The 22706-nt window shown below is 52.2% G+C and overlaps 1 protein-coding gene across 2 annotated transcripts in view; it reads left to right on the top strand.

The window, feature by feature from the left end:
* Nucleotides 1–22706, top strand: part of CRTAC1 (cartilage acidic protein 1) — a 132060-nt gene that overhangs the window by 65141 nt on the left and 44213 nt on the right. For both annotated transcript variants that reach the window (XM_045568692.1, XM_045568693.1), the window contains exon 3: nt 18770–18966. In XM_045568692.1, coding sequence (XP_045424648.1) covers nt 18770–18966 — 197 coding nt within the window. The remainder of the gene's footprint in view (nt 1–18769; nt 18967–22706) is intronic.

The following is a 22706-nucleotide window of genomic DNA, read 5'->3' on the forward strand; positions in this document are numbered from 1 at the left end:
TTCTCCTGAATAAGTGCCCAGCCTCTCACTGTGCACGTTCCAGAGTTCTCCCTGCCCCTGACACCTCCATCCGAGATCCCTGTTGTCACCCTGGCACATCACCATGCCTTGAGGGCAACAGCCTAGGTCTATATGAGTGTTTGTTCCTCTGGCAAGCCTATGGTCGTAGAAATCTGTGATTTAGAGGAGAACAAGTCCAAAGAAACTTTAGTTCATTTGTTTGTTTGTGTTTGGGTGGTGGTGGTGGTTGGTTGTTTGTTTTGTTTTGCTTTGCTTTGCTAAATTGCCACTCTCAGTGAATATAACAGCTTATTTTTAATGATAAGGATAAGATCCTGTTAAAAATAAAGATGCCCAAGAGCAGGCAGTGCGCGTTCTGAAGAACAGATCCAAGAGTGGGATCATGAGCTGGATTGAGAGCACAGCCTCCAGAAACCAAGGCGGATCCCGGTCTGAGCCATGCGCCAGTGCTTTATAGCAAGTGACCTTCGGGGAGTCACTTGAGCTCCTATGCCTCATCTGTGAAAAGGGATAATAGGTTCATCTGGGGGAACGTGAGAGCATGCATATAAAGTTCTTAGCCCGTGCCTGGCAGGCGGTAAGCAGCCACTACATGCCAAGCTGCCGTTTTGAAGGGATGAATTCTAAAATGCAGTCGGAACCTGTGCTCAAAGCAGCTGCTTCGGAATCTATGGAAGAGCTTGGTGTCGGTCAGTCTGCCTCCTGGAACTCGAGTGTTTCATCCAATCAGATGTAATCGTAGGTGCTTAACAGAAGCAGGTATGCTCCCCTTTGCCACTTAGGTGGCCCCTTACCGTGAGTTGTGCTTGGCCACTTAGGTGTCACTTGCCCACTCCAAGGTCATCTAGAAGCCAATAGATGTCAGTAAATAAATCTTTGTAATTATCAAAAATATCAAGAGAGCTCCCCCATCTCCCTGTGGGGCCCAGCCTTTGCAATTTTAACCATCACAGCCTCTCAGGGACTCCTGTCTGAGGCAGTGGCTGCACTTTGGAGTTTATCACCGTGCACGCATGCATGTGACGTGGACCCTTTGGGCACAGTGTGGATGACAGTGGCCTCATATATGAGCCAGGAAGAGCATGTCATTGCCCCACAGTGACCGGCCATCTTCTCTAGAAGCTCTAGTGAGAGAAACACAGCTGGACCCACCTGTTTTGGATAAACATTTTTACTTTGAAGAAGTCCCAGATTGAGTACCCAGGGGACCGAGCAGTAGGGGCATGTATGAGCCAAAGAAGATAACAATGAAAATGATAGTTCTTCTTTCTTGAGCCTCTTTAGGCAATTATCTGTGCATTATCTCATTCAGTTCTCACAAGAGCCCTTTAAGGTAGACACTGTTATTTCCATTGCACGAATGAGAAGCACGATGCTCAGAGAGGTTAGGTAACTTGCCCAAGGATTCGCAGCAGAAAGGATAGAGAGGAGATTTGAGCCCAGGTATGTCTGACTGCAGAGATGGGGCTCTTGACCTGGGCTCCTGTGCAAGCAATGAAAAGCAGTGCCAGGTAGAGTCCGACTTTCGGACTGTATCTTCTCAGCTGTAACCCTCTGGAACAAAAAGGAAATCTTACATAGCACCCTAACACAGAAGTCAGATCCGAGTGGAACTGCTGGGCTGAAGGGAGCTGGGGCCCGTGCCCTTCTCATCCTCCTGTCTTCCCTCCGGGGCCCTTGGGAAGCTCTGGTGAAGCCGAAGGAAGAGTGGACTTCAGAGCTTCTGTTCTCTCTTTGTGAAAGAGAATGTAAATATCAGCTCAGTAAATTACAGAGCTGTTGGGAAGATTCAATGGGTTAATGCATAGGAAGTGTCTAGGATACTCTCCAGCTACTGTTAATATGCTAACTGATAACTTTTATGGGGGAATCCGTGTTAATCCAGAGGGGGTTGTGGTGGTTGAATGGTGGCCTCCTAAAAGATATATCTATGTCCTAATCCCTGGAACCTGTGAACATCACCTTACATGACAAAAGCTGTGATAAAGTTTAAGATCTTGAGAAGAGTTTATCTTGAAGCGAAGCAGCCACAAGCCAAGCAAGGCTGAGCTACCAGAACAGCAGACAAGGAACACAATCTTCCCCAAGCCCCCAAGGGAGCACGACCTTGTTGAAACCTTGATTTCAGACTTCTGGCCTCTGTACGATGAGAGGATAAATGTCTGTGTTAGGCTACCCAGTTTGCGGTACTTTGTCATGGCAGCCCTAAGGGACTAACACGGGGATCGTCACCCCAGTGTGGCCCCAGCTCATGCCCCATATCTGGGAATTGTTTCACCCAAAGATGATGGCAGGGGCAGGTGCAGGAATCCTTGGGGTGATGCCTGAGAGGCGCCCGCCCCACTCCTGCACGCGGGCAGCAATCCTCTCCACCCTTCAAGGCCCTTCAAAGGGCAGAATCTGGGTCACTGCTCCGGTTTCCACTTTCCTCCTGAACCTGGGCTCCAGCGATCACAATGTCGAGCCGGTTATTTGTAATACCCAGATTGTCACTTCTGACAACGGGCCTGCATTTATCTGTTGAGTCTAATGATCGCGAGGACGGGAGCTTTATTTGTGCTGTCAGTATGGCACTTTATCATCATCTGCATTTAGACCTGGGGGGGGGGGCTTTTGAGACGAGCAATAATGCCTCCTAGGTACTGTTCCTGCTGTGTGTTCTCTCCCCTCATCTCACTTCAACACTGGCCTTTCCCGGGAAAGTTGGGTCTATGTTGCTGCCAAGTGACCGAGAGGCCTGTGCGGTCTGGGGTCCAGCGTGGTCTTGCCACATTCCTCAGCTGCAAAGAGGTTCTCCCCAGGTGGACCCCGCAGCAGCCAAGCCATAGAGACTTCTCCACAACAGCCATCTGGCATTGATTTTTCAGCTGCACCTCCCGAGAATTTGCCAGAGCCACAAAATAAAGAAGCAGTAACTCTTTTTTTTTTTTTTTTTTTGGCCATCCCACCCGCTGAGGGGGTATCACATGCTATTTCTGCACTCACTGGTATAATTTGGAGAAAGCTTTGCCAAAAGGAATCCCTGGTCTAGTTAAAATAATATGTTAGCTCATGAATAGAAGAAAAATAAAGCATTATGGTCGGGTAAAAAGAAATTAGAATTTAGAATCAGGGGAACCAAATTCAAAGCCCAGCCTGCCACTTGCTAGCTGAGGGACTTGGGCACAGGACTAATCTCTGGCCTTAGTTTCTCATTTAAAAGTGGGGGGATAAGTAACGACTCCACTGCGTTGCAGAGAGGATTAAGTCATCGATGTGGGTAAACCATAAAGTGCTATGTGACTACGTACGCAGGGACAGGGAGGGGATGCCTTGCCCCTCCTTGCTGCTGTGTTTTGAGTCCTGAGGTCGGGGCCGGGTTAGCCCAACACAGATGCTGTTCCACTAAAGCCCCTCTCCCGAGGGCCCCTGGCCGTTTATACAGGCTGTGCGTCAACAGAGACCCCCAGCCAGACTCCTGTCGCACCTTGTTCCATCTCTGCTTGTCGTACATTGAATTTCAAAAGATGCTGGCTGGTTTCTCTTATCTCCAAAAGTGAGCGTTATGGTTTGGGTCTCTCTTTCTGAAAGAACCAAATGCACACATCAAAAGGCAAAGAAGAAAGCTCGTCCTGCCTTCCCAAAGGACTGAGTGTTTGCAGATGCCTAGACTGATCTGACCCTGTTCTGACCTGTGTCTTGGGAACTGGACTTGGGCAGAGCTGCAGAGGGATGGGCCTGACTGGCCCTTGGAAGGGGTGGTGGGTGCAAGGAGGAAGGGGGAAGGTCTGTAGAAAAGGCTGATGAAATAAATCACTGGTTTCCTGTCTGCTCTGAGCAGGACACTAGAATGGCTGAGCCCAGTGGCTTAAAGGCATGCCTGGTTCCTTGGTGTGGGAATCTACCCAGCTCCAGAGAACTGGAAAGGATGAGGACAACGTGTTTGTTGTTCTCCACCCTCAGGGAGGACGTATATTCACAAGTGTGGAAGGGAGAATTATATGCATTGTGAATTGTAAATTAATCAATAATATAATCCTTCTAGGCATTCATTCTACAGCTTGTTCTCTACATGTTCAACTGCAGTGCTGTTGTTACAAACCCCTAAATGGCAGGCATGAGATTTATCCAAGTCTTTTTGTACTGGACTCAGAACACCCTGTGTCAACTGGTCCTTAATGCATCTTGATGAGATTAGAAGGACCAGGGATGGATCTCACATTGTGGCAAACACAAACCCCCCTGGGAGTTTGTTTGGAATGCTGATTCCTGGGCTCCACTTCTAGCAATTCTGATTCAGTAGGTCTGGGGGATGCTGCAGAATGTGCATTTTTAACAAGCTCGCCAGATGTTTCCATTGTAAGTGGTCTACAGGCTACTCTTTGAGTCACACGGATCCAGACTGGCCCTTCTGAAACATTAATGTGCATGTGAATCCCCAGGGTGCCTTGTTAAAGTGGAGATTCTGATTCAGGGGTCTGGATTGGGGCCCAAAATTTTGCATTTTTAAACATGCTCCCAAATGATGCCATTGCCACAGGTCTCCACCCCACACTTTGAGTAGCAGAAATCTACCTGCTATTGTTTTCCTGCAATCGGGATGTACCGGCTCTAGCAGGGGCTTTGTTCTAGATGGATGATTCAAACCATAAAACGTCTGCTTACCTAATATCTTAGATTATAGTCATGTACTTTTCATTTGTAATTAAAATAACTGTTTATCTTAACTGCCAGTCAGGTAGGTAATTTTTACACAGCAAGCACTTTAAAGAAATAAATATCTAGGTACAATTTGCTACTTTCTCACTAATACTTAACACTCAACGTTTTTTGATTCCTAAACTTTAATGCACATTTGCTCCGACACCCGGATTCCGATGAGTGTTAATGCTTGGCTTAGGGAACTCAAGCCAGCTCGGCAACAAAGACCCTTCTGAATGACGCCTTTAGTAGTTGGCAGCTTTGTATTTTCTTAAAGCAAGAGTCTCTTCTAGGACTGTTTTCTTCAAATCAAAGTGAAGAGTTTAATCTATCAGTTAACACTCCATAGCAACTGGAGGGCTTTCGCTGCTTCCTCCAGCTATTATTTCTCGAGACACAATCAGGTGTACCCCATTAGCTGCAGCAGGAGAGAGAAAACTAGAAGGAACTTGATTTCCCCACTATAATGGGCCAGCCAGGGAGAGCAGGTAGTGGCACGTGCATGTGTCCAGGTGTGGACAGTGCACGTGGGGACCCAGGGGAGCAAAGGGAGCCAGGGTCCGACACCACACAGCCACGAGTCTTGGGGGACTCGCACACTGACTTGTATTAGGAATTCCAAGCAGATGGTCATTATGAGGAGGGCCGGGCCACCCAGCTAACCTCTCAGTTGCTGTTCCAACTTCTCCTTCCTCACACCATGACCTCCACACCCTCCTCTCGGCTGAGAACCTCGCCCCTTATTTTCCTCCAAGGAGACCCAGGTCTCTGGGCATCACTTTCAAGTCACTGTCTTCCACCTCATCCTATCTTCTTGCCCGTCCTGTCTTCCCGTCCTCTTAATTCCAGGCCTAACCCTCTGTCTGGTTGGACAGAGCCCTGAGCTAGAAGAGCGGCCTTTTCTGATCTGAAGATGGCCTCTCTGTTCCCCTGTGAGCTGTGACCACAGGAGCCTACCTGGGCCTTGTCTTTGCATGACAGCTCTGTCTGCTCTCAGCCCCTCACCGGGGCCTGTGACCCGTGTCTACCAACCTGCGTCTCCTTGCTTGTCCCACCCAGGCCAGGCTGGCTTAGAGCAGCCTCCTATACATCTCCAGTCCAACCCTGGACTTCCTCCCTGCTGGAGAAAACCGCAGCTGCCTGGTGACCAGGCCCTCTACAAATGCATCTCCTCTCCCTGTGGCAGGGCATTCGTGCAAGTAAGTGGGCCTATCATTCAGCTCCTGTCGAGTTGCGTGGAGGAGCTAGAGCTCCCCGAGGTCCCAGACAGCTGCCTCTGCTGCAGACAACAGCCATGTACTCTGTGTGTGTGTGTGTGTGTGTGTGTGTGTGTGTGTGTGTGTGTGTGTACGAAAGAGAGAGAGAGAGAGCGCAAAACCTATAGCTGGGTCACGGTTTACATATATTAATCTCATTTGATCTTGTAGAGCAAATAGTATTAGCCCCACTTTATAGATGAGGAAACTGAATCCTAGCAAATATAAGCAGGTTCCTTTATCAAACGTGTGAGGGGCTAGAAGAATAAAATATAGTTCAGAACTCCGTGCAGCTCACAGGTTCCTGTGCTCAAGGCTACATAGGTAATAATAATAATTCATTCTTTCAAAAATATTTATGGAGTTCCCATTGTGAGAGGACAGACACGCTAGTGCATGTTTATTGAGCATTTGCTCTGTGCCAAGCACTGTATTAACTCCTTTGCAGTTGCTGTCTTAATCCTTGGCACCCCCATGGCATGGGAACAGATGTTGGCATCCTCATTCACACGTGAGGAAACTGAGGCTTGGCCCAGTTGGCTGACCTGTCCGAGGGCACCACACACAGCCAGAGAGCTGCAGGGCAGGAATGTGCCCTCCGGCAATCTGAGTCCGGGCAGACAGCCTCACCGCGGAGCTATACTGCCTCTCAGCCTTCACGTTGTGACTCCAAGCCCAGTGCTCTCTCTGCCACTCCGTGTTGCCCCCGCAGAGCCTGCCTCACTGTGGAGAGCAGATGCTTCTGCCACTTTTACCCAGCCACTTCCCAGGAACGAGGGCAGATGACCCCTGTCCTGGGTCCCAAGACCCTAAACTCCTGCCCCAGATCCTGCAGGGCTGCCCACCCCACCCGGGTTCAGGTCCCTGAGGCCGCCTTGCCGTGCACCACCTCTGCCCTGGTCCTGTTGGCCAGGTCGCTGCCTGGCCCTCCTGCACAGGTCACCCCGTCCTGGTGCAGGGCCCTTCTCCTCCGTGGGACCGGCTCCCAGCACCTGCCTTCTGCAGCTCACTGCAGCTCACATTCCTCGAGTTGTCCTGGCTTCACCCTCTGAGGTGGCTGATCCTGAATATCCCACCTCTCATAGTCGATGGCCATGGTTAAGCCTCTTGCTATTCCAACTTCTCCTTTCTCAAGCTGTGACCTCTGTACCCTCTCAGCTGAGAACCTCACCCCTTACTTACCTCTGGGGAGACCCGGGTCCCTGGGCATCATTTTCGAATCACTCTCTTTCACATCGTCCTATCTTCTTGCCCATCCTGGCTTCCTGTCCTCTTAATTCCAGGCCTAACCTGTCAGCTGGTACATGACACCCCGTTCCCCCTATGCATCTTGCTGGTGCCCTGAGAATCCACTGCCCCGCTGGGCTTTTCCTCACGCCCACAAACATGCACGGGCCTCAGAGCTTGGTGAAACCCTCACTTAACCCCATGTCCCCTGGCCAATTTTCTGAGTCCTTTTCGTCCTCAGCGAGTCATCCACATGGCGGCCCCGTCCACTCCCACGTGCCTGGGTCTAGCTCCCCTCTCCTCTCTAAGGAGACAGCCTCCTGGGAGGTCATCAGTGGCTTCCACATTGCCAGATCCACCTGCTGCCTCCAGCCCTTGGCCTTTCTGACCCCTCAAAGGCGTTTGACAGTTGACCATGCCTCTCTTTCTAACCCTTGCTTTCCTGATTTCTGTGCTTTCTTGCCTCTACTCCGTCTTAGGAGTCATTTGCTTGTAAGGAACAGACACCTGCTTGAGTTAGCTCAGAAGAGCCTTTTGGAATCACTCAGGGGAATGTCACAGAATCAATTTCCATTATTATGCACGATTGTTTCAGTTCTCTTCCTTGGCCAGTCCTTCATGCCCACAGCCAACAGCGCTCTCCAAAACAGTGCATCGATACAATAGTGCACCCTGCTCAGATTCTGCCAGTGGCCCCCCACTTCCTACACATGCATTCTGCAGCCTTAGTTTGCATGCCACATCTCCCACAGTCCTAGCTGCCGTGTGCCCTCCCGGTCTGCCTCCCACTATTTCCCACTTCTGTCCAACACACATTTCCATGTTGTCCGGCTACGCTGCCCCCTATGCATTCCCTAAACGTACTTTTCTGTTCCCTCCTCACACCATTGCTTTTATTAATGCCTGACCCGTACATCTTTTACTGAAATCCTGTACTTCCTTCAAGCTCAAGATCAAATAAACCTTCTTTATGAAGACTTTACCCTGGCAAAAGTGACCTCTCCCTCCTCTGAAAGCTTAGGATTGAGGTCACTCCTTATTTGCCGGACTAGGCTGGAGACTCCCTGAGCAAAGAATTGTAACATACGCCACTGTGTGTATCCTTCATAGTACCTAGCCATGTGCCAACCTAGAAATGGATCCTAGAGGGTGGAATGAAGTTAATGATAGACTTATCTTTTTTTACTCTTAAAGAAGAATGAGGCCAGGCATGGTGGCTCATGCCTGTAATCCTAGCACTCTGGGAGGCTGAGGCAGGAGGATCTCTTGAGGCTAGAAGTTCAAGACCATCCTGGCCAAGAGCAAGACCCTGGCTCTACAAAAAAAATGGAAAAATTAGCCGGGCATGGTGGCACACACCTGTAGTCCCAGCTACTTGAGAGGCTGAGACAGGAGGATCCCTTGAACCCAGGAGTTGGAGGTTGCAGTGAGCTATGATGACACTATGGCACTCTAGCCTGGGCAACAGAGTGAGACTCTGTCTCAAAAAAAAAAAAAAAAGAAGAAGAATGAATGAATGAATGAATGAAGCATCTATTGGCTTCTGCCCTAAATTGGCCGACCTCCTCAACTGAAAGAGAGACAAAGACAAACAGCTTATTAGCTAGAAGCTTCTAGGTAGTCACAGCATGAAGGAAAGAAAGTTTGAGCAGAGATTTAAAGTTTTGTGACCACGCAGTTAGTGATTGGCCTGGATCCACAGCAGGTGGATGAGCTCTGGCCAGACGCTGTGATCAACTTGCTGGCCTCGTTGCTGTCAACTCTCGGTGCCCTCCTGCCTCCCTGCAGCCCAGCTTGCTCCTGGAACACAGTCTTGAGGACCAGGCAGGAAGCCAATAACCAGGCCCATTTACAGAACCCACTGGGTCAAACAGTTGCTCTACTTTCTGTGTTTACCTCTTTCTGGAGATTCCAGAGGGGAATGGGGGGGACTTTGAGAAGTGTCTGGAGGATACAGGGACCCAGTGGTGCCAAGAAAGCATTGCCTTCCATCAGGAGCCCTGGTCAGGTTGTCTCCAGATTGTACATACCCAGATGAGTCACTGGCACCTAGAGACACATCCATCATGACTTCCTGGCACTTCTCTTCCTAAAGATACTTGGCTCCTGAGATGCCGCTCAGTGGCTCTGCTACTAGTCAAAGGCTCTGCCAACCACAGGCTCCCAGCTCTTACCTCTGGGATGGACAGGTGCCCCAATCTGAGCCAATCAGATCTCTTCCCTGGGGTTTTTCACATTGCAACTGAGGAGAGAAAGCATCTTCCCCACTGGTGCTGAAGCTGAGATGTGAGGCTGGGAGTGCTGCCTCCGTGGAAACCTTGGGAAGGAGGATGGTGTGAGAGAATGAGGTCCACAGGTGGAGAGAGAAGGAAGAGGAAGTCCTGACCACTTCCAGGTCCCAGTCACCCCGGAGGCCTAGCTGCACCCTGGCCGCTCCTGCAGTATGGACATCTGAGCCAATAAATTCCTCGACTAGTTCAGGTTGAGTGTTTGTCACTTGCAACCAAAGAATCCTGATTAACACAGCCTCCATCTGTCACCGGAATCACTTCTTTGACAGTTTATGGAATTCCTGCCTCCCTGTCTTCCTCTTTTCCTGGAAACACATGTTGAGGAATGGTCGTCTGCATCGTGATCAACACACCCGACTGAGCACCTGCTCTTCCCTGGCATTGTCCTAGGTGTGGTGGCGGGTACAGCTGCATGTGATAGTCTCTGCCTTCTGGGTGCTTCTATGATCATCAAAATATAAGAAATTCCAAGGGCACAGAGCACATGCTGAGCACAGATCTTTTTTAGAACAAGGCATAAATCAATCAGTCTGCGTGGAGTTTTTACAGAACACAGACACTAATCACTGCAGATTATTCTGACCTTTCGGTGCCAAACATCCCATTCTTGAAAAAACCACCTACCCCTTAGGATAAAAGGTTTTCCTCTTTTTTCTTAAAGTTACCTTTTTCAATAGAGCCCTCTGTTTATGGGGTCTTGTCCACCCTGGCCGGGTCCTAAATCAGGATCAACTCTGGTTGTTGTTGTTGTTTTTCCAACCTCACCCAATTTATTCCCTATGGAATCCCCACCCTAGATTCCTCATCGTGCCCAGGGCCCTCCCATTACCAAAGCCTCTATTTTTCTAAACCAATATGTGGCCTCTGGATAGATGCTATTCCAGGATACAATCTGTGACTCTCCTGTTTGAATGTCTTCCCATATGTTTTCTGGTCCTATTTAACTTCAATGGCTCTCAAAGAATGAAATGTGTAAAAAGGAAAAAAAGAGCATTATACACATTTCCAAAGAAATGATCTATGCTTAAGGGTGTGCATTCAAAATGGGAAACATTTAGATATGGCTAGAAAGGAAAGAAGGAAGATAAGGAGGAGTAGAAAATAGGAGTTTCTGGAATGCCTGTATTTCTTCCCACCCTTCCTCCCGCAGGCTCTGCACAGATACCCTGAGATCCAAGTACCAACCCAGCTGGGTCCAGGCCTCCCCGAGGGCGACCTGTCCACTGTGAAGTCAAATGGTAGTCTGGAGAGTTCCATTGATTTTTGAATAATCCTTTTTCCTACTTTCCAGGTATAAATTCCTCTTCCCCTTAGGTGTGAGATGATAGGTCATCATTATCTGCTTTCTCTTTTAAAAACTTAAAGACTTAAAAACAATTTATTATTTCTCACAGTTCTGTGGGTCGGGAATCTGGGCAGAGCTCCTGCGGGTGGCTCTTCTGCTGCACGTGACAAGAGCTGGTGTCGCTCACTTGGCTGCACTTAGCAGCTGCGTGTGACTGTCGACCGGCTAGAACGAAGGTCTGAGAAGTCCTTGCTCATGCGTCGGATGCCTCGGCGCTGTACCATGTGCCTCTCCACGGGGCTAGTCTGGGCTTCTTCAGAGCAGTCCCCGGGGTAGTCAAATTGCTTACGTGGTTACTGGCTTCCCCCAGAGACAAAGTGGAAACTGCTAGGCCTGAATGGCCCAACATCACTCCCACCACATCCTGCCAGTTAAGGCGAGTCACGAAGCCAGCCCAAATTCAACAGGGGGAGAAACAGACTCCACCTCTCGATGGTGGAGACACACATGCATACAGAGAGGAAAGGAAATGGCAGTGACCATTTTTAGAGACGATCTACCACTTACCTCACTTGGAGTGCACATGTTCTTATTTATTTCTTAGCCTTCGATTGAACACTGTTCATCTTAAGTGACTCTTTCTTCTCAGTCCCTTTACTCCCCGAAGGTTATCTTACCTCGCAATGTCCATCCTAAGACCTAACATCTTCCACACATCCAAGCATTTCTCCCTGAAATACTTGTTTCAGGAAACTGTGTATTCCTAAGTACTGGCCCCAAATTAATTTTTACTAAACTGTATTCTGATTTTTTGTTCTGTCTCGATAATGATCACTTAAAACTTTCAACACACTCTTAAAGATAAGGCTGACAACCCTTTAGACCAGGGTTGGCAATCTTTTTCCGTAAAGAGCCAGATGGTAAATATTTTCAGGTTTGGGACCATACACTCTGTTGCAACTACTCAACTCTGTTGTTTAGCCAATGCAGCCGTAGAGAATATGTAAATGAATGAGCCTGTCTATGTTCCAATAAAACTTTATTTACAAAAATAGGCAGCAGGCCAGATTTGGTCCACAGGCTACAGTTTGCTGGTTTCTGCTTTAGAGCAAGGGATAAATTTGTCTTTTAGTTTATTTTATCTAATGATTAGATGTTTGACTTTTATAAAGCGGCTTTTCTCTGAAACTCACTTTCTTTTTTTTTGTTTTGGAGCCAGGGTCTCACTCTTGCTCAGGCTGGTCTCAAACTCTTGGACTCAAGCGATCCTCCCACCTTGGCCTCCCAGAGTGCTAGGATTACAGGCGTGAGCCACCAAGCCCAGCCTAAAACTCTCTTTATGTATAAAATAAGAGTATTAAAGTGACCAAGTTTTAAAAAACTCTTTTATGCCCTAGTTGTGAAAATGCAACCCATCTTTAAAAAATCTTTAGAGGAAATGCCCCAAATGGCCACAAGATGGGTTTGTTTCTCTGTGACAACATCTTGGAGTCCTGTTGCTGTGTCCGAGACTGAGTCTTCCTGGGGTCTCTGCATTTGCCTCTGTAGCTCTGCAGACCCCCTCTCCATGGTCTCCGTTTCTGTGTGGGTCTGCCTCTTTATCTGTGTTTATGTCTGTTTTCCTCTCTTGGCTTATAGGGTTTATTCCCCCTTTTTGTGTATTCCGTGTGTTTCTATCTTGCATTCTTCGTGTACACACATCTAGCTCTTCTTCTGCCCTGCCTCTCTCCCTTGACTACTATGTTGAATTTTTTTTAACTTTTTAATGAAAGAATGCTTTAATGAAAATAATATTCCTGTTCTTAATTTTCAAAATGGCATATTTAACATATCTTTCAAATCTAAAAAAAGTTTCTATTTATATAAGTGAGATATCATATGTAAATTGCTTAGCACAGCATCTGGTATATAAGTTGGTACTCAATTATTGCATCCTTTTATCTGGCTTCCCCTTATGTGGTCGTCTGTGTGATCTCCTTGCCATGGGTCAGTGATTCTAAACAGAACAGAAGTCGATCCTCCGTATCCTTAACATTTTGTTATTTCTCTCCCCTCCCCCGGGACACCAATTCTTGGTGCTGGCAGCTCTTCGTCATTACTCTGTTCGTGCATATCTTTCGGGAGTTAATGAGAGTGCAGGTTCAAAGGCCAAACGAGAGACTGGTGGCTCAGTCAACCTTCTGTTCAGCTTCTTGCACCTTCCACAGGCTTCTCTTCTGTTCTCCCTGCAAGTGTTTACTGAGCGCTCAGCATTCGCAGGGGGTTGGGGAGAGAAAAGTGGACAGAACAGTCACAGCCCCAGCCCTCCCGAAGCCCACAGTTTACTGGGAGAAACGGGCAATGAATCCAAGAACAAGCAAGAGCAGGGCCTGGATGGGTGCAGTGATGAGAATACAATGAGGGAGAAGGTCTCTTGGGGGCGGGGGGCGTTGAGGGCGAGACCTAAGGGCGAGAAGGACCGAGCAGGAGGGCAGTGGAGGCAGAGGGCCGGGTGCAGGGGGCAGTTCTGCAAGAACCTGGGGACGTGCCCGCTGGGCTGTCAGGAGCGGAAAGGAGAGGCATGGCTGGAGGAGGCCGGGAGCAGACCACGCTGGGCTCCCGGGCCAGGAGAGGGGCAAGGAGAGATAACGGGTCTGGGCTTCATTCCCACACAATGGGAAGCCACCAAAGGGTTTTAGGCAGGAGCATGGAATGATCTGATTTATGTGTTAAAAGGATGGCTCTGGCTACGGTGGAATTAGATTTGGGGAGGGGCAGGTGAGGGAGGAAACAGAAAAAGGAAGCTCTCCAGACACAGTGGTGGTGAGGGAGGAAAGAAGAGAAGGGTCTGAAATATCTTAGGAGGTGGAAATGACAGGATGAGCTGACGGATTCAATGTGAACACGGGGTGGGGGGAGGGAGAACCAAGGCTGACGCCAGGCTCCCGGCCTTAGGGTGCTCATGTCGGGGAGGGAGGGGTTGCGCCATCAACAGTCCCATCTGGACATGTCCCAGCAGCGACGGCTGTGGGCCGTGCAAGGAGAGACGTCAGGCGGGCGGTAGGATATGTGGGTCTGAGCTGGGACTGGGACCTGGGTTGGAGACATGAATTTGGGAGTTGTCTGTCGTGGGAACGACTGCTGTCCCCTAGTGAAAGCAGAGGGAAGAGAAGAGGGCCCAGGGCCAGGCCTGGGGATGCCAACAGTGCGAGGGTGCAGAGGGGAAAGGACAGAAGCCGGGAGAGGGCAGGAACCAGAGGGTGGCACGCTAGAGCCGGCAAGGACAGTACTCTCAGAGGGGAGAGCGGGGCAGAGGCATGGGGAGCAGGGATGAGCCGAATACAGCTGAGGGGCCAGGGGGATAAGGACAGAAAGAGTGCCCTGAGATGTGGCCACACAGAAGCCTCCCATGACAGTAGCAAGAGCGGCGTTGGCAGAGTTGGGGGAAAGGAAGAGTGACAGGGGCAGTGGGACAGTGGAGACGCCTCGTGAAGACAACTGCTTTGAGAAGCTTGGTTATAAAGGGACTAAGGAAAGATACCTGCGGAGGATGAGTGATCAGGGTGGGTACTTCAGGAGGAGAAATACTAGAGTGTGTTTGGAAACTGTCAGCATGATCAGCAGACAGTGAGAGATGGTGCCTCGGGGTTGCTTTTTTTTTTCCCAATAATGATGATAACTTCGGATTGTGCGACTCTTCACAGTTTACCAAGTGTTGTCACACACACTCTTGCACTTGGTCCTTGCGCCCATCCTGTGAGGTGTATGGCAGCCCCAGTTACAGGTGAGTACGCTGGAGCTTAGAGGAATTGAGTGACGAGCTCAAGGTCAGAGCCAGGCAGTGGCAGGGCCAGGACCCCACCCCCAGCTGCCCTTGGCCCGGCCCCAGGCCCCATCCTCCCAGCAGCAGCGCTGTCCCCGTGAACTGACACTCACAGCACCGGTTGTGCCCTTGATGGTGTCTCTCAAGCAGATTTTACAGTTGCCACCAAGCCAGTCCCTCTGCCTGCTGGCCCATCCTTTGACATTAGGAAGCCACAACTGCTTTCCAGGAATGCGGGACCTTGTTCTGCTTCCTTGCTCTGTTTAACTGAGCCTCAAAGCCTCCTGGATTTCTACAAGTGGCCCCAAATCTCTGGCAGGTGTCAGGGAGAGGAAATTGTAATCCCAGGAAGCTCCATCTCCCCAGGCTGGTCAGCTGGGCACTGACGCTGCAGTGATTGTGGGCGAGTCATCGAACCTCCGCACCTCAGTCTCCACATCTGTAAAATGGGGATGTCAACAAAACCCGTGTGCTGGGACTGTCGTGAGGATGGAATGAGATAGTGGGTATAAAGTGCTTAGAGTAGTGCTTGGCACATGGCGACTGCTCTCCTACTGCTGCCCACGGCTATTTTCACTCCTTCACTCACTCACTCGCTCGCTCACTCACTCTTGCATCAAGCAGACGCTGGGTGAGCACCTGCTGTGTGCCACCGTGGCTTCAGGCACGGCAAATGCAGAGATGCAGCCACTTTTCCTGGGCGCAAGAAGCATATGTTTTAATGAGGGAAGCGATGCTGGAACACAGACAGCTCTGCCCTCGCAGGAATAAACACGGCGCAAAACGCTGTGGGTATCCAGAGAAGAGAAGGTCACAGCCAGCCGGGGCAGCCGGGGCAGCTTCGTGGGAGGACGGGAGGGAGGGTGGGAGAACATTCTGCACGGGAGAGGGCGGCTGCAGCTGAGCAAAGCCACAAGAGCCCGAAAGGACAGAGTATTCAGCGGAAGGCGAGGAAGCAAACTGGAGCGTCAGCTCCTGCAGAAGAGGGGGAGGGAGTGAGGCTGCTCCTCCTGGGGGAGAAGACTGGGAGGGCTCCGGCTGTCAGCCCAGCAGGCGCAGTGAAGGGCGGCCTGGGTGGGTGCAGGGAGTGGCAACTCCATGCTCTGCCCCCGGCCTTGCACCATGGGGTGTTGAGACCCCAGCCTAGGAGCTGCTGGTTTGGCTCTGTGTCTGTAGTCCCTAGGGGTTGATTGAGGGGTTCGGGGGAGGGCCCGAGTGTCAGGATTCATCCCAGGCCACCATGTAGATTTGGGGAGGCCTCTATGGCATGTGCTCACTCTGCAACAGATTGAAGAATCTGACCCAGCCTGTGATCCCCTTAGTGGGTGCCCTGAAACTACCCCCCACATTCTTCAAGAAGGGATGAGCCAGGGCCATCTGCTTCCCCAAGGTCACTGCCATACATGCAGGAACCTTGTGTGTAGCCCAGCACCCCAGACGCAGGGCAAAAGGCCTGGCCTCCAACATGTGGGAGGCCGTGTCCCTCGCCTCCCGCTGGGAGCTGGCTTCAGGGGTGGTAAAGACATTCAGGGAGAGCCAAGGGGCAGAGGGTGTAAAGGAGGGGTGTCGATGCTGGGCTTCATGCAGCAGCTCCCCAGCTTAGCCTGGGGGAGGGGACACCTGCTCTGCTCATCTCAGAAGGGTACAGACTCAGGGACCCACAGAGCCTTTAAACTCTGGCTCTGGAATCCTTTGCTCAAACAAGTGCTGTGGAATGTGATGCATAAAATAAAATGCGTCAGCACAGAAATGCCCTGCTTGAAACTGAGAGTGGAGGGCCCAGCGCCACACCGATGGCCGCATTTGTGCATGCATTTTGTGACCCTCTGATTTAGTCCAGCCCTCTCATTTCACAGAAGAGAAACCCAGAGCCTAGAGGGAGGGGGGAACTGACCCACCCAAGGCCACCAACCCAACCTCTGGCAGAGCTAGGACCCTTCAGAAGCAAATGAGATCAAGGATGAGAAAGTGATTTGTAAACTGTAAAGTGCTGTGGAGATGTAGGATTATCATTATCTCCACCGTCTACATCTACATGAAGTTCTCGGGCATTTCTCAGGGTCGCAGGACTGAGTGTTGGTGTCTTAGGCAGTGTGGAAAGAACAAAGGATTTGGGCCCTGGAGACAGAGGCCCAGCGCTGCCACTTACGAGCTGTGTAAACTTGGACCTCACTTTAGTTTCCTTTTCTAGAAAAACGCCTTCCCTACCTTATTTCTGGGATTATGCGGGGCTTAAGTGAGACGATGCACGTGAAAGTGCCCCTAACAAGGCCAAGCTCTCTGTGAACAGAGCCGTCTCACGAGGGGCGGCAGTGATGGAGGAACAGAAGACCCGAGGCTTCGGGCCTGGTGTTTAGCCCTCACCAGGCACTTCCTGTCCCCGAGGGCTGGAGCCAGCTGCTGACAGTGCTGGAACCCAAGCTTTCTGTCTCCCCAGCGGGCGGCGTAGACAGGTCTCCATAGGTCACGCCGCGCCCTCGAGGCGCAGCCCTCAGACACTCTGTCAGAGTGCCTAAGGCACAGGCTTCCATCAGTGGGCGCTGACTCGGCCCGGTGAGCTCCTTCTCTCCTGTCACACCCTGAGGGTGCCAGGAGGCACCCGGCCAGCTGCTTAGCATCCCCCAAACCTCACCGGCTTCTGCATCCTGGGGACGAAGGAAAGGGCAGGTTGGATGTGTTTCAGGAAAGAAAGAAGCGATTTGTCTCCAAGACCTTGGAGAGTTCTTTCTGCCCTGCCCAGGTGTTCCCAGCTGGGAGCGGTGCAGGGGCCGGCCGGCACCTGGGCTTCACTGAGGAAGAGCACACTCAGGCTGAACCGTGGGCAAGAGGTCGGGCACTGCGTGGATGGGATTTGGCCGGGTTCCTTTGGAGAGCCTGGCAAGCTGATGCTCCCAGGAGACAGGAGGAGGCCTCAGACATTTGTGACTGTGCTACCCGGGGGTGACCTTGGGCACACTGCTTTCCTGCAGTGCTCCAGAGGCAAAGGTGACGGGAAGAAGTCGACCGTGGGATATCTAAGCTTTTATGACTCAGACGTGAGCTCTGAGGTTTCATTCTTTCAATCATCCAGCAAATATTTACTGAGCACCTGTTGTGTGCCAGGCACTGGGGAACAAAATGGACAAAAAGTCCTGCCCTCCTGGAGCCGATATTCTTGTGGGACCAGACAGAGAAGGAAGAGATGAACAAGAGGACAGAGAGTTGCCAGCTGGGGTCAAAGCTGCAGGAAGAGGGCAGTGGTGAGGGACGAAGAGTGCAGGGTGGCGTGGCGCTTGCACACTGTGAGAGCAGGAGCAGGTAAGGCCTCGCTGAGAAGGAACAGCTGAACACGGGCCTGAAGGAGGAGCAGGGAGCCAGCCTTGGGCATATCTGGAGGGACAGCATCCTGGGCAGAGGGAACAGCAAGTGCAAAGTCCCTGAGGCAGGATCATACCTGAGGCTTCAGTGCAGCGAGGAGGTGGTATAGACACAGGAGATAACAGGAGACATGAGGAGTGACGGGCTCGGTAATCTTTTGTCCTGAGTGCCTTGGAGAAAGATCCAGCAGCTCCATCTAATAACTTCAGATGTGTTCGTATTCACCCATCTGAGATGCTAACTCCAAGCTACTGTTTAAATGCTGGGAGTTTGTGGCAGAAAAGAGTTGTTCAAACCTTAACAGCAAAGCCTTCTGCTCCTCCGTGGCTCTTTCACACAAGGGTTCTTGGCATAGCAGGAAGGGCCTGGGTTCAAGTCCCAGCACCTGTTGCTTACTGTGTTATCTTGGGAAGGGCACTCAACCTCTCTGAGCTTCAGTTTCCCTGATGAACCTCATTAGTTATTGTTAGATTTAAATTCACAAGATCAAATGTTGAAAGTGATTTTTATTATATATTGAAGTGGGCAAGGTAAATGTCAGGGAGGTTTTTATTTTCTTCAGTGAAGCCTGTGGTGAGGGCTTGTCACAAGCTGCCCACTCCCCTCCACCACCCTGCTCCTTATAGCATGTCCCACACAGGCACAGCTGGCTCTCACTTTGCCTGGGCCGGTGTCTGGTTCAGGGACTCAGGGACCCCCCCAGGTAAGGCTGGGGAGGGTTCGCCAGGAACACTCTGGTTCTGAATTGCCCCACAGTGTGTCCAGGAGGACTCTGAGCCTAGTGCTCTGGCCAGGTGGGACTGGGTGGGCCCAGCTCCTCTCCAACATGCGCTGCCGGCTTCCCCTCCAGGTACAACGGCCCCAACCTGGTTCTGAAGTACGACCGGGCCCAGAAGCGGCTGGTGAACATCGCGGTGGACGAGCGCAGCTCACCCTACTACGCGCTGCGGGACCGGCAGGGGAATGCCATCGGCGTCACAGCTTGCGACATCGACGGGGATGGCCGTGAGGAGATCTACTTCCTCAACACCAACAACGCCTTCTCAGGTAGGGATTGGGCCTCAGGCCTCTTCCTGCTTCCCCCCTTCTCCCTCCCAGCACCAACTAGGGGGAGGGCCTTGGGGATCCTGGCCGCAGCCACAGTCCCTGCTGCCTCCGGGACCTGCCCTGGTCCCAGAACGACCCCTTCTCTTGTGCCTGAGCTCATAGCTCTCACCTCCAGGGCCGGGGTCTGGAGATGGGTGGAGTGGCCAGAGGAGGCCAGTGCTCTCCCAGACTGTCTTCCTCACCTCCCAGGCCGAGCCCCCAGCCCTCGTGACCCCTCCCTCGCCTCCGCCCCGCTGCTCCCGCCCTGGTGCGGGCGCTCACCACTGTCCCCTGGGTTATGCCCTAACCGAAGCCGCCCTGGAACCCCACACTGGCTCACAGGGGGCTTTCTAAGATGCTTGGAAATCCTTCAAGGCCCCCCCACTACTTTCAGCTGAGCTCGTTTATTCATCCCACGAATTCTTGCCGAACACCCACTCCGTACCTGACTAGAGGCGCTGGGGATGTAACTTTGAGGAAGACAGACCGGGAGCTCATGGAGCCTGTTCTAGCCCAGAGCTGCTCACGCTGGAGTGTGCACCCGAGTCCCCTGGGGTCTCGTGTAAATGCAGGACTGACTCGGCAGGTCCGGGGGGTGGGGCGAGGCCCTGCGTTTCTGCCCCGCTCCCAGGCTAGGGTGCCTCTGCGCCAGGGACCACACTCTGAGTAGCCAGGTCCCGCACACGAGGAGTGGAGGAGGGAAACTGATGCCCAGAAGCCTACACGATAGTAACAGTGTGATGACAACTAATCCGTAAGCACCTACTCTGTGCCAGGCCCTGCTCTAAGTGTTGACGTTAACTATTTCATTTAGGTCTCACTCCCTGGATTAGGGAGGAACTGGTAAATCCCACTTCATGGTTGAGGAAACTGAGGCACAAAGAGGCTCAAGGCCACACAGCTTGTTAAGTCCCAGAATTCACACCCAGGAGTCTGATTCCAGACCGTCCTTGTAGTCAGGACACTGTGGCTTTCCCCCATCCTGTGTCCTCAGCCCAGTGAGGAGCTGGACTCACAGTGTTCGCTCAGTGCCTCGTGAATGGGGGGCCGTGTCCCTGGGGCTGCAGATGAAGGTGGTTCCTGCCCCGATGCTCACGTTTTCTCAGGCTCAGATCCCAGGATCTCGGCCCTCTAGATTGAAGTCCACTCCTGTGGGGCCGTATGCGGGAGTCCCAGGCCATGGCACCCCCCGGGAGGACAGAGGTCCCTGTGTCCCTGTGGGGCCAGGTCGGGCGTGCACTGGACTCCTCCAGATGGCAGCAGCCTCTTGTGTTGGCTCTGGATGAGACCTGCGCTTCAGACCCGAGCAGTCACCGCCTGGGACCTCCCAGCCTCCTGGAGCCAGTGACTGCCTGGCTGTGGGACCACCTTCCCTGCCCTCCAACCACACACACTGGCTCTCCCCTGGGTCACAGTGTCAAGTCTCAGCCAGGACCCAGCCCCTCAACTGTCGTGACGTTGAGCCTTGCCAGCTGCATGAATGGGAGGGGACGAGGTTGGGGCCCCTGCCAGGGGCCACACGCTGGCGGGCGGCCAGCCCAGTGCAGCCAAGAAACAATGAGCCACAGCCCCAAGTGGTGTTTTATGGGTTTTCATCTCATCGTGCCACCAAGTGAGGCCCGAGCGATAGTAATTATCCCCACACAAATATCAGGGCATGATTACCCAGCTGGATTTACTGCCCTCTCTCCAGCCAAGCCAAGATTGGATTAGGACACAATTAATTGATGGGCTGATAAACTCTTTAATGTGGGACAAGGTCAGGAAGGGAGCAGTGTCAAGGGCTGCCTACAGAAGGGGTGAGTCCCAAGGAAGACTCCGGAGGGCTGGGAAGTAGAGACGAGAACCGTGGAAGGGGGACATTGAGTGTGGCCCGGCAGGCGGGATGCCAGAGGAAGGGGCACACTTGCCCCTTCTCACCAAGCGTGGGGCCCCGGCAAGAGGACCCACCAGGCGTCTCCGAAGCCCAGCCCTTCCCACGCTCTTAGTGTGCTCCACTGGGGATCCGAGAGCAGCGGTTCCCCACCCAGGCCGCACATCAGAGCCACCTGGGAGGTGTCAACCATCCCAGCTGAGCTGCACTCCTGTCAGTCCCCTCAGAACCTGGGGGCGAGACCCTGTCACCGGATCGCAAAGCTCCCCAGGTGATTCCCATGTGCAGCTGAGGTTAAAGGCCACTAACTCGGCATCACGTTAGTTCCACGCTCAGCCCAGCAATAGCCCGACTCGTGTGTGGAGCACTTAGTATGCGCCAGGCACCATCACAGGCACGGAGGAAGCCTCAGTGAACAAAACACAAGGATCCTGCCCTCGTGGAGTTCACTCTCTGTCCCCAATTCTCTGTCCCTTACATCTCCCCAGGTATCCGACTCCTCTCTCCCAAGCCCCTGGACTCTAAGCTCCTTGAGGGCAAAGTCCCTGTGTTGTTCATTTTGTAGTCCCCTTTGGCCCTAGCTGACATTCGGCCCTGGGCTTCCTGGGATTGAGGGCACATCTGGACAGGCTGGAGCTGGCCGGGGCCAGGGTAAGGGTGACAGTGGCCGGCAGCCTCAGCCCCAGGCCCACACCTCCTGCTGCCCTTCTGTGGGTTTGAGGGATGTCTGTGGGTTGAGTTAATTTTTCAGCTGAGTGGTTCCATTGACTCATCGACAGTGGGTGGGGTGTGGAGCCGGGACATTTGTGTCGCGTCAGCACTTCCTTCGGTCCCTGGCACGGCGCTCAGCCATTGACACTCTGCCCACTGTGGGGAACCTGAGAGCCTCTCCGGAGGCCCCGGCCAGCCCAGGCACAGCTGTGGCATTCAGCTGTGGGCTTCAGCAGCCCGCGCCAGGGTGCTGGAGGGACCTATGGAAGGACAGTCCCTCTCCCCTGCCTCAGCCAGCCTTAGGGAAGCTGGCATTGCAGTCCCCAGAAGAGGACTGAGAACCTGCTCCCGGCAGTGTCCTGCGGGAGTCAGTTTGTACAAACCTGGGGTCTGCCCCTTACTGGGTGACCATGGGCAAGATACTTGACCTCTCTGTCTCCACTCCCTCATCTGCAGGACAGGAAACATCCTGACTTCATACACCAGCTCCCTGCAATGGCCCGGGAGACTATGTCCAAAGTCTTTGCCGTCGCTCCTGGTGTGACCCAGCCTGCCTTTCTGGCCCCCTTCCCCCCATTCATTCTCGCTCATGACATTCCTGCCTGCTGCCTTTGTACTTGCTGTTCCCTTTGCCTAAAATGCTTTTCCCCTGATGTCCTCAAGGCTCACTTCACTCAGGGCCTTGCTTAGAGGAGGTCTTCCCTGAGCACCTGATCTAAAGTCACAGCGCCATTCCTCCCCGTGCCCTTAACTGGCTGATTTTCCTTCACTGCACCCAGCACTCATCTGAAAATACGCTGTTTGCCGTCCGTCTCCCCTGCTGCAATCTTAACTGCACAGGGCTAGGAACTTTGTCTTGCTCACTGCTCCAGACCCAAACAAGTGCTAGTCCCTTAGCAAGCACTAAATACATATTGTTGAATAAACATTTGAGATAATGAATGAAAAGCACTTATGGTGCCTCAGACTTATGCACTCTGAACAAAAGCCGTTGTCATTCTGTGGCTATGAAGAAGGCCCGAGCTTCTAAAAGTGTCCTGGCCGTCCTGCTGGCCCCTGGGAGAGAGGCCCTAGGAGCAGAGAGAGAAAAGGACCATGTATGAACAAGACACTGCCC

This window comes from Lemur catta, chromosome 14, assembly GCF_020740605.2.
Source record: "Lemur catta isolate mLemCat1 chromosome 14, mLemCat1.pri, whole genome shotgun sequence".
NCBI lineage: Eukaryota > Metazoa > Chordata > Mammalia > Primates > Lemuridae > Lemur > Lemur catta.